The following is an 11,517-nucleotide window of genomic DNA, read 5'->3' as shown; positions in this document are numbered from 1 at the left end:
TGGAAATACTGAGAAAATGTTAAGCCTATCATCAAACACTTACTTTACCTCTTGTTCTAAAAAGAAAAAACACGTTTCCTGCAAATGAAAGCTTAATAACTTCAAAATTAAAAGAACATCTGAGGCTGGACACAGTGGCTCACACCTGTAATCCCAGCACTTTGGGTGGCTGGGCAGGGCAGATCACCTGAAGTAGGGCGGACGGAGGCAGATCACCTGACCAATATGGAGAAACCCAGTCTCTACTAATAATACGAATTTAGCTGGGCGTGGTGGCGCATGCCTGTAACTCAGCTACTCGAGAGGCTGAGGCTGGAGAATCACTAGAACCGGGAGGTGGAGGTTGCAGTGAGCCACGATTGCGCCACTGCACTCCAGCCTGGGCAACAAGAGCGAAACTCCCTTACAAAAAAAGGGCGGTGGGGGGGGGCAGGCAAAGTTATTGGCACAATTTCTCAGTTGTTCCACAAATCTTTTAATTTTTTTGGTTACATAAATTAACTCGTTTATTACAGGCCAGCGAAGTCTCGAAGAGTACAGGAGCGTGTGCCGGTGTTTCAGTGGCTTCAGTCTTCGGATGGTGGACTTTACCGTGACTCCAGAAGTGGTATTGTAGGTCCAGACAATGAGTCTCCTGCATGAAGGCACTGCTACTGTCTTCAGGCAGGAACCACAGCACCATATCCCCATAGCTCGTCTCTTCATCTTGGTTTTGCCACAGAAAGAGCAAAATGTACTTGCCGTGCTGGCTGATTTCAATCTTCACCATTTTCTGGAGGGAAGCACCATAGTGGGTCCCGTATTTACCCACGATTCCAACTTCTTGGTTTAGTCATGTCGTGGCAAACTAGGTTCGAGCTCAGAGAGCTGTTCCACAAATCTTAAGGAAAAAGACAATCAGTGTGCAAAAGAAATATGGATTACAGTAAGTGCTGAAAACTTCATCCAGTATTGATAGGTATGATGCATATGCTTTTGGTGACAAATCAGCTGATAAATGAAAAACTATACTTCTTGGCAAAAAGACAGTATCAGTGTATTACCTACCACAGAATATTTACAGCAACGACGACTATGATGTGGTAACAGTCCAACTTGCTGAGAGCACTCATGCTGAAAGTTGCATAATATTTTTATGCCAGAATGTGTAGCAAGATAATTTTATAGACACATTATTGGCTCTATAGAGAAAAATATGTTTAGAATTTTAAAATAGATCCCTTGTCCAGCATGATGACAAGTAGTAGCACCATGGGGGCGGTAGCAATGAATCAGAGGTGAGGGAGACCGTGGATGTTCTGCTTGAGATTCTAAATACTGGCTTACTGGAAACTCTGGCTATTCATGTACAACTTTGTGAACAAGGACTTGACCCAGAACTAATTAATAACCAAGGAAATAAATATCACTGGTTATTAAGGAGCTTCGAAAGACTACCAAAGCACTAAACGCTGCTGAAAATATGACAAACTAACTTTCTGGAGAAATCCTGATATGTCAAGCTCTGCAAGAGGATTTGAAGACTGTTCTTGTAATCAAGAATGTACAATGAAATTAGTACATGCAGCAGTGTAGAAAAATTGTCCTTTTTAAAAGAATTATTGAACCATAGCTTTATAAATCAGCGGGAAAGTGGCTTACAGGGGGAACTATCAGGTGTGTTTACGTTGCATCTTATTCACTTTCTTAAGTGGCACTAATATACTGGCATTGCTATGTTTGTATTTATGCATTCCTTATTTATAGCTCTAATAGCTTTTATTTTCTGAGCAGTCTATCAGATGTTTACATCTGTTGTGCCTTGTTGAACTATGGTGGAACCCATCAGTAATAATGTGTCGTGGTTATATGACTTGTTGGCATTTCCTTTATAAACTAATTTTGAATTGTTTATGCACAATAACTATGGATTTATGTTGTACTGGGCTGAAGATCTGACAGGATTTCAGCCACCATTTGTGAATTTTGATTTAGGTTAATGACATCAGAATCTTGTTTTTTAAAATAAGAACATGGAAAACATTTCTTGTAATCTGCCCCTTAACAAAGAATATATAGTTTTTCAAACAGTTTGTTGGGCAGTTAATAGGGTGAACCAGATCATTTTTATTGATTTAAATAATTAATTTCATTTAACTTTTTTTTTTCTCTTTTTTTTTGAGACAGAGTCTCGCTTTGTCACCCAGGCTGGAGTGCAGTGGCATGACCTCAGGCCACTGCAACCTCCGTCTCTTGGGGTTCAAGCAATTCTCCTGTCTTAGTCTCCTGAGTAGCTGGGACTACAGGCACATGCCACCATGCCAGGCTAATTTTTGTATTTTTAGTAGAGACTTGGTTTCACCGTATTGGTCAGGCTGGTTTCGAACTCTTGACCTCAGGTGATTCACCTGCCTTGGCCTCCCAAAGTGCTGGGATTACAGGCATGAGCCACCGTGCCTGGCCTAAACTTGTAATTTTATGAAGAGAATAAATTATTACAGCTTAGTACTTCATTTACACAGAAAAGTGATTGGCAGATATGAAATTTATCATGATGTTGGACAAAGATTAAAGAAGAATTCATTGCTATACAGAACATGGATACGTATTATTACTATTCATGACTGCCTATATATGTGAACTAGGGTTTTCAATTTTAATCAGTTTAGAAGAGAAAAAAATCAGGCACCACAGTGGACCAGATGTTTCTGTACCACTGTCCTCATGAATTCTGGAGTGGAAAAAACCTATGAGCAGGCAAGAACTTCCCCGGCATTAAATAAAATCTTTCTTAATTTGCTTCTATATGATTTACATTAACATTTTTCTACACTGTATTATAAAACATTTTTATATTAAATTAGCTCTGTTGCTTTTACTTTATCCCGAGCAGTAGATAAGTATTCTGAAACTTACGTTTCAAGAATCAAATAAAAAAAAATAAAATAAAAATAAGGAAAAAACAAACAAAATAAACAAAAAAAAAAGAAAAAACAAACAAAATAAAATAAAATAAAAAATAAAAAAAGAAACACGTTTCAGATATGCACATATGTGTTACGTATATATGGGTATACACTCTGGGTTACAATATAAAATTTCTTACTGTGGGTTGTGAATCAAAACACTGGAAAACTTAGTGGGTTAGAAGTTAGAAGATAATGTTGGATAAGTAACACACCAGCAGAAGAAGGTGCACACCGCCAGTTTGCAGTCTCTGAGCTAAATTGTGGAGGATATTGAATATGAGTATACATACATAAAACTCAGTTTGTAGGTAAGTTGCAGCCAGGACAGATAACGATATAATAAAAACTCTTTTAGAGACATTAATATGACCCCATCTCAAGACTGACAGGAATAGAGACTGAAGGCAGAAGGGTCATTTAAGTATCACTAAGACAATCCAAAAATGAGACCTGAATTTGGAATCAGAAAAGGAGCAACAGGGAAGGAGATAATGGAGGTAAAATATGGTGGCGAGGAGAAAAGAGAGGGTTTTAGAGCTGGGAGAGACCTTTGGAATCACAGATTTCATCACCGTATTAGTCCAAGTAAGGAAAGCAACAGGGAGGAAAAAACAGAACCCGCTCAGAATTTGTCTATGACGTCACAGTCACTTAACTCTCAGTAGTTAATCCAAGCAGGGCAGATGCGGTGGTTCATGCCTGTAATCCCAGCACTTTGGGAGACTGAGGCGGATGGATCATCTGAGGTCAGGAGTTTTGAGATCAGTGATTCTCCTGCCTCAGCCTCCCAAGTACCTGGGATTACAGGGGCCCGCCACCACACCCGTCTCTACTAAAAATACAAAAATTAGCCGGGTGTGGTGGCGGGCCCCTGTAATCCCAGGTACTGGGGAGGCTGAGGCAGGAGAATCACTTGAACCTGGGAGGTGGAGGTTGCAATTAGTCGAGATCCTGCCATTGCACTCCAGCCTGGGCAACAAGAGTATACAAAAAAAAAAAAAAAAAAAAGTTAATCCAGTTAATGCAATTAACAGAAGGCTTGGGTTCCCTTCAGGATATGAAGGGCCGGCCCTCAGATTTACTTTTTATTCAATGGATTAAAATGGCCAATAATTCTCATCCTCTTAAACCTGACTTTCAATTAAATAATTACAAGTGAGCCTACGGGGTGTGCCCAATCAATTCCTTCTCCAACCTGAAATGTGTCCTTTAGCATTCTTTCATAAGTATGTTTCCTAAAATACCACCAAACTCTGTGAAGAAGTTTTCTACTGATTTCAACAGTTTTGGCCTTATGAATGAACCTAGAACTCTTCATCTGCTTGTTAACTTTCCAACTGCAAAGCGTTATTGAACATTTAATGACCCTGCCCCCACGCAACGCTCACTGCGGTCGGGCGAGGGAAACCAGAGTAGTTCTAGGAAGTGGAGGCCTGCGCTTTCGGGAGGGAAGCCGCTGGGGTAGTCGGACTCAAGCTGGGCACTTCCTTTCTTCCCTGGATATTTAAGACTACGGGGACACTGGGCGGGCAGACACGACGGCCAGCACGTCCCTCTACCCTTGCCCAGGGTCCGCTTTGAATAATCAGCTGACAACCCCAACTCCTTTGAACCCAGCGGAGGAGACCCTGCGCCATGACTAGGTCGGTCTCAGCCGCATCCCAATGCTCATCCCGGGAAGCTCCAGGAGCGCCTCTGGTTTCCGGGTGCGAATAGGAAGCTACTCAGGAAACCCCAGAACCCTCCCTTTGAGGAAGGGTGCAGACGGCGTCTCCGTTTCCAAGGAAACAGGCCGAGGCATGTCGTCACTTCCGCCGACCTGTCTGGACTCCAGACTGTTGGGAGGAAAAGAGGAAAACTGAGCAACAGCCACGACAGTGGACGCGAGCGTCTCCTCTGTGCGCATGCGCCCGCTCAACGGCCTGCTTCTATTTATGTGGGGGATCCAACATGGCGGCCGCAGCGACCCTGGCGATGGCGGTGAATCCCATCAGAACGTAGTAGCAGGGAAGGGGGCACGGTCCGCACTCACCGTGGCGTCGGCGGAGACGGCTGAGGGTGGTGGAGGGAAGAAAAGCGACGGAGAGCAAGAGGAAGGGCGGGGAGGCACGTAGCGCGGCGTAGAAGCGAGCGCCGGCTCGAGCGAAAGCAGAGGGCCAGAACAGTGGGGATGGCGGAGCCGCGCAGAGTAGCGTTCATTAGCTTGTCACCGGTGCGGCGGCGCGAGGCCGAGTACCCGGGGCCCGAGCGCGAGCCCGAGTACCCCCGCGAACCCCCCCGGCTGGAGCCGCAGCCGTACCGCGAGCCGGCCCGGGCGGAGCCGCCGGCCCCTCGGGAGTCTGCCCCCCGCTCCGACGCGCAGCCCCCTCCGCGGGAGAAGCCGCTCCCCCAGCGCGAGGTCAGCCGCGCCGAGCCGCCCATGTCGCTGCAGCGGGAGCCCCCGCGGCCCGAGCCGCCGCCGCCGCTCCCACCGCTGTCCTTGCAGCCGCCCCCGCCGCGGGAGTCGGCTTCCCGGGCTGAGCTGCCGCCGCGGCCGCCGAGAGAGACTGTGCGCCTGGAGCTGGTGCTCAAGGACCCCACCGACGAGAGCTGCGTGGAGTTCAGTTACCCGGAGCTGCTGCTGTGCGGAGAACAACGGGTACAGAAGATTCCTCCCTCCTGCCCCAGACCCCTGGAGCCTCAAGACCCGCCGCCTTCCCCAGCTGGTTTGCACCTTGGGACGCCCACCGAGCGCGTCCGGGTCGCCCCGAGGGTGGGGTGCGGGGGGCCGGGGCGGAGGGGTGGACTGGGCGGTGAGCGCTGCTTTCTCCACTCCCGGCGGTGGCCGAGGCTCTCGGCCGGCTGCGCCGAATCCTGAAACCCCCGACACTCGCTCCCAACGCCGCGCCGAGCTTGTTTTCTTGTGCACCTTTCGGAACCTCAGATTTTCCTTCTTTCCTTTCTGCTCCCCACACAAAATCCTGGGGCCCTGCAGGCCGTGTGGCTGGGTTCTCCCTGTGGCGCTACAGCTGTGGTTCCAGTAGAAAGGAAGAGAAAACCTTGGGGGACACGCCCCCCAGTCTGAAGCAGAGAGATTGTGTAACCTCTCTCGTATCATCCTCATCCTCATCACTGTTTGTTTTGCTGGGCGCCGTGGCTGCCGAGGTGTGCTTGCGTGCCTGTGATACTTTTCTTTTTTTTTTTTTTTTTTTTTTTTTTTTTTTGAGACGGAGTTTCGCTCTTGATACCCAGGCTGGAGCGCAATGGCGCGATCTCGGCTCACCGCAATCTCCGCCTCCTGGGTTCAGGCAATTCTCCTGCCTCAGCCTCCTGAGTAGCTGGGATTACAGGCACGCGCCACCGTGCCCAGCTAATTTTTTGTATTAGTAGAGACGGGGTTTCACCATGTTGACCAGGATGGTCTCTGTGATACTTTTCTTAATCGAAGGAATTTAAGAATAATTAAAGGTTTTCAGAGACTGAGGATTCCACTTTAGTAATAGAGAAGTGGGTTAGTTAATCTGGTTACTAATTTTCCTCTCATGTTGGTATTGGTAAACCTTTTTAGCTTTCCTTTTCGTGGAGTTCGTTCATATTGTAATTGAATGGGAAAGTGTCTCTTGTTTTGACACCTACCCATCATATTATTTAAGTGTATTATCATGAGTTTCTAGAAGAATGTTGTACTCGGCCTTTGTAATTTTCGGAGAATGATGAAAAAAATCTCAGCTTTGAATTTTTAAAAGTTTATTGAAAATATATAGGTAGGTTTTTGATGTAAGTGGTGAACAATAGAGAAAGGGTAGGGGTTATGCTGGTAATTGTAATTTTTATTGTTGTGGGTTGGTGGATCTTCGGAAGTAAGTTAGAAAGGGAAATGATAGATTAACAGTAACGAAAGAAAACAGTTTCCTCTGTTGCTTAGCAATTATGCCCGTTATTAGGTTTTTGCTTTAGCTTGGGTCTAATGGACTCCAGAAGTCACTTGTTCTGTGTTCATCTTCAACTACCTTTATGGTCAAGATGACTGACCACTTAGTCACGAAGTATCATGTTGAACAATTAGGTTTTGTTTACTTCATGGCCAGTTAATGTTTTGATCATTATTTAGAAATGTTGTGTGGTCAAATCATTACAAAATGTCTTCAACCAAAATGAATCGTTTAAGGGTAGAGATCATTTTGGTCACTTCCACTTAACATTTTGCTCTTTAGACTCATTTGATTGCCCCCTCTTCTTTATAAATGTGATGTCACTTTTTTCCCCAAAAGAGTATTAAAAATATTGGATTGGAGCATTTTTCAAACAAATTGTATTTAAGCTGCTAATCTTAATTGGTTTGCAGTTTTTGTAATTTTCGTAAATTAACGGTGAAAGCATTACCTTTCGGTAAAAATACATGGCAATAACTACATTTACTGAGTTCTTACTGTGTGCTAGACACAGTTCTAAGTACTGCACATGGTTTTTCTAGTAGTCCAGCAGAACTCCATGAGGTAAAAACTATTATCCTCTCTTTACAAATGTATGTAATTTTATTAGTACTTCTTTCCGTAGTGATATAATTTCTTACTAAAATAAAATTTCTTACAATTAACTCATATAGTTTAGACGATTCTGCCAAAATGAAGTAAAATTTAAGTCATAGTAGACAAAGACCTTTATTATGTCCCTGTGTATGCTGTCATCACAATTACAAATTAATAATAGATGTGTATCATTTAATTATAAAAAAGAAAAAAGTTCATTTTGACACCCTAGTTTTGCTTACTTGTTAACATCAGAACTACTACTATCATGTAATAGGAGAAAGAGGAATAATTCCATTTAATTTTTGTTTATTTAAACAGTGTAGCTGTCTATTGGCCCAATTTTCTCGTTGTATATCAACCTTATATGCTTTTTCATATTACTCTGAACAAAACAAAATCCATTGTATATAATCACCTTTGCAGCAAAGATTTGCTACATTTTTCTATGATTGCTGCCAGTGAGTACCCTTGTTATGCTAGAAAGCATAGAAAACATATGTTTAAGTAAAATTGCCATGGTTTCATGAAAGGAAATCCTAGAAGAGAGACCATCAAAAAGCAAAATGCAAACATTAGAATTGGTCTGAAAAGTTGGTGATTCCCAAAATTAGAAGAATTAGAAGAGAAAGGGATCTAAATTTTTGAAATAGCCATCTAGCACAAAATAATATTTTAGCTCCAGATGCTGAAATTGGTAAATGTGGGGCTATTTAAAAAAGAAAAAAAAAGATGTGTTACATATGGATACTCTTCATATTAAGGTGCATGTGAATACTAAATGAACAGTAAAACCCTGATTTACTGGAATACAATCAAATTTTTCTGTGCTCTCTTTTTACTAATGAAGAAACCACAATTAAGTAAGTTTGTGTTGGGAAAATATGAAAAACAAAACTACAGGTCAGCTAAACCTTTAACCTTGATGTCTCTATGCAGTACAGTGCTGTGATTGAGATTGTTTGGGGTGATGACAGGCATTGGAATCATCTCTATCCTGAAAGGTTGATTTGGTCACCATTTCTGGCTAAAGGGCAGTAGTGCATTTTAGAATAAATTTTGGCAATGATCGATACACAAGAAAAGGTTTACCTCTTAGTAAACCAGAAAAATCAGTTAACCAGAACACTCATTTGTGAACATGATTGAACGTTTACTGTAAAAAGAAAAATAAGTGATTATAGTTTGTTAATATAACTATACTATTTGAGAATTCCATGGTAATTCATTGTTTGCATATTTTGCATTTTTCCTGAAAATGGTGTTGATGAGTTAAGATCAAAGGACAAAATTACTGCATCAGTTTTGCATGTGGGTAGTTGATAATTTTCAGATTTTTTTTTTACCTGAAAAAACAAAACAGCTTAGTCTTGATTGGGGGAGGGTGTTTTTTCTTAAGTATAAAAGAAAAGGGAGTCCATTTTCTTAAATTTGTTTTTGTAGGCTGTCAAGAGAAAATAGGAGCTGTACTTTTGATACCTACATAAAGTACATAAAATATTTTAGGATGGCATATAAGGTGATTTTTATTAAAAATATAGATCAATGTGTTTATATGTATAAAATGGGTCATATTGTAGTAAGTATTTGGGCTTCACAGTACATGAGGGAGCAGTTTGTAATAGGCATGGTGATTGCTCACTGTCCTTAACCTGGGCCTCTGGCTAGGGCTATACCCTGACGTGCCTAGGATTCCTTATTAGTTTATTCTTACTAGTTTATTCCCCTTTGGATCATGTTTATGTTTTTCATTGGTAACTTTTTTTTTTTTTTTTTTTTGAAACAAAGTTTTGCTCTGTCTCGACCAGGCTGGAGTTCAGTGGCGCGATCTCGGCTCACTGTAACCTCCACCTTGCGGGTTCAAGTGATTCTCCTGTTTCAGCCTCCCGAGTAGCTAGGACTACAGGCATATGCCACCACACCTGGTTAATTTTGTATTTTTAGTAGAGACGGGGTTTCACCATGTTGGCCAGGCTGGTCTTGAACTCTGACCATAGGTGATCCACTTGCTTCGACCTCCCAAGTGCTGGAATTACAGGCATGAACCACTGTGCCGAGCCTTTCATTGGTAACTTGTATAGGAGTGAAGTATTCTATAAATTTATTACTTATTACAATAATGTAAAAAATTGATTCTAAAGGTAACTCCTTTAAAGAAGTATCTGGTTTTATTCTAATGTCCGAAGTGTGATGAATTTTTTTGTATTCATTCTGTCCACATTTTTCTATCAGGATCATGTCTCAACCTTTATAATTCAGGATGAAGTGTCTCAATTTCTTTTTTCTTTTTCTTTTTCTTTTTTTTATGTTTCATTTTTGAGACGGAGTCTCGCTCTTTTACCAAGCTGGAGTGCTATGACGCGATCTAGGCTCACTGCAACCTCTGCCTCTGGGTTCAAGCGATTTTCCTGCCTCAGCCTCCCAAGGAGTTGGGACTGCAGGCGCGTGCCAACATACCCAGCTAATTTTTGCATTGTTAGTAGAAACAGGGTTTCGCTATGTTGGCCAGGATGCTCTCGATCTCTTGATCTAGTGATCGCCTGCCTCAGCCTCCCAAAGTGCTAGGATTACAGGTGTGAGCCACCATGCCTGGAGAAGTGTCTCAATTTCAAAGTGCAAATCTTCCTTCTTTCTGCATTTTCTTGCCCTTCAGTGTCAACTGAATCTGTATCAGTATTTCAGTTGTAGTATACTTTCATTTTTAATTACCTGAAGATGCTATTTCCATAAAAATATCTAGTCTTGTTTTTTTAACTTCATAGTCAGTTGTCTGAAATTGGATAAAAGTAGTATTTCCTTGTGCATTGAAAACCATATATATGTTTTTTGTATGCAAAAATAGACAAGGATGTGATTGCTCTTTTTATAAATAGATAGCTAATGTGGGCTTCTAGCTCTGGGTGTGTGTTTTAAATCATGGATTATAATAAACTTTCACACTCTCCTACTAGAAGAAAGCCATGCTAATGTAATCTTTTTGCAGATATTTCACTTTTCTAGCTTTGTTTAAAAGTAGTGTGTATTCCTTGAATGGATATCCATTGATAGGGTATTGGTGATACAATGGTTGTTAATACTGGACCTCAACAGAGAGCAATAGCTGCTATGTACACTCAGTGTTAACTTACAGATAGATGATTAAGTGTTGACTCTAATTAATAATCTAGAGCTCCTTTTAGAAGAACTTCCTGATCAAAGCAGTTAATCTTTGTTAGTGAAGATATCAAATTAGAGTTATAAGTGAGATTTTCACAATTAGCTAATGTTCCTGGGGATTTTTTTTTCCTTGATATAAATGAGGTGACCATATGATCATTTTGCAGGTGAAGACAGTTTGGATTGTTGAGTTCTGAGCCATCAAACCACTGTGGAGTTTATATGGGTCCATTACAACTACACGTATTTTTTGCTATGAACCAACTTTTTTATAGTTTTAATACTTGTGACTTACTTGTTAGTATTAGGAAAAGTTGTCTCTTACTGATTAAATTTAAGATGTAGTATCTGAATAATAACATAGCTATATAACGTATGTTCTAAATTCTCAGTTTATTCCCTTTCAGATCATGTTTATTGAAATAGAATTGAAGTGATCGTTACATAATAATAAATAAATAAACAATAATAACTAGTTGTAATACTAATGGATACTTCCGTTTCTTCTCCCATTCACCTTGAATCAGAAGAAGCTCATTCACACGGAAGACCCATTTAATGATGAACATCGGGAGAGGCAAGAAGTGGAAATGTTGGCTAAGAAGTTCGAAATGAAATACGTGAGTATAAAACTGATCAGTTAGGGAATTTTATCCTATTGGCCTGTTTCTTTGATGTGGCTGGTTGGGAGGGCTTATAAGTATCTATTGCCTGTCTTACCTTGTTCTCACAAATTGAAACCAAATGAATGGCTAGACAGTCAAATAAAGATTCTGATAGTTAAAGTAGCCATCATTTATTTTTATTTTATTTATTTATTTTGGAAAAAGGATCTCGCTCTGTCTTTCAGGCTGGAGTGCAGTGGCGCAGTATCAGCTCACTGCAACCTCCACCTCCCAGATTCA

At 41.5% G+C, this 11,517-nt stretch overlaps 1 protein-coding gene across 4 annotated transcripts in view; it reads left to right on the top strand.

Moving 5' to 3' along the window:
- The first annotated feature begins 4,836 nt into the window (after nucleotides 1–4,836).
- The window catches only part of UBN2 (ubinuclein 2), an 80,087-nt gene continuing 73,406 nt past the window's right edge, over nucleotides 4,837–11,517 (top strand). Inside the window, exons 1-2 of one of the 4 annotated variants that reach the window (XM_012447559.2) lie at nucleotides 4,837–5,586; nucleotides 11,140–11,232. In XM_012447559.2, coding sequence (XP_012302982.1) covers nucleotides 5,119–5,586; nucleotides 11,140–11,232 — 561 coding nt within the window. In that variant the 5' untranslated portion in view covers nucleotides 4,837–5,118. Of the gene's footprint in view, nucleotides 5,587–6,419; nucleotides 6,439–11,139; nucleotides 11,233–11,517 lie in introns of those variants that run through there. The other 3 variants (XM_012447564.3, XM_012447560.3, XM_012447561.3) reach the window with 3 other exon arrangements.

The sequence above is a fragment of the Aotus nancymaae genome, unplaced genomic scaffold (assembly GCF_030222135.1).
Source record: "Aotus nancymaae isolate 86718 unplaced genomic scaffold, 86718_ANA_hifiasm-v0.15.2.pri h1tg000002l, whole genome shotgun sequence".
NCBI lineage: Eukaryota > Metazoa > Chordata > Mammalia > Primates > Aotidae > Aotus > Aotus nancymaae.
The sequence above is the reverse complement of the archived record's forward strand: the minus strand, read 5'-3'. Positions and strand labels throughout refer to the sequence as shown.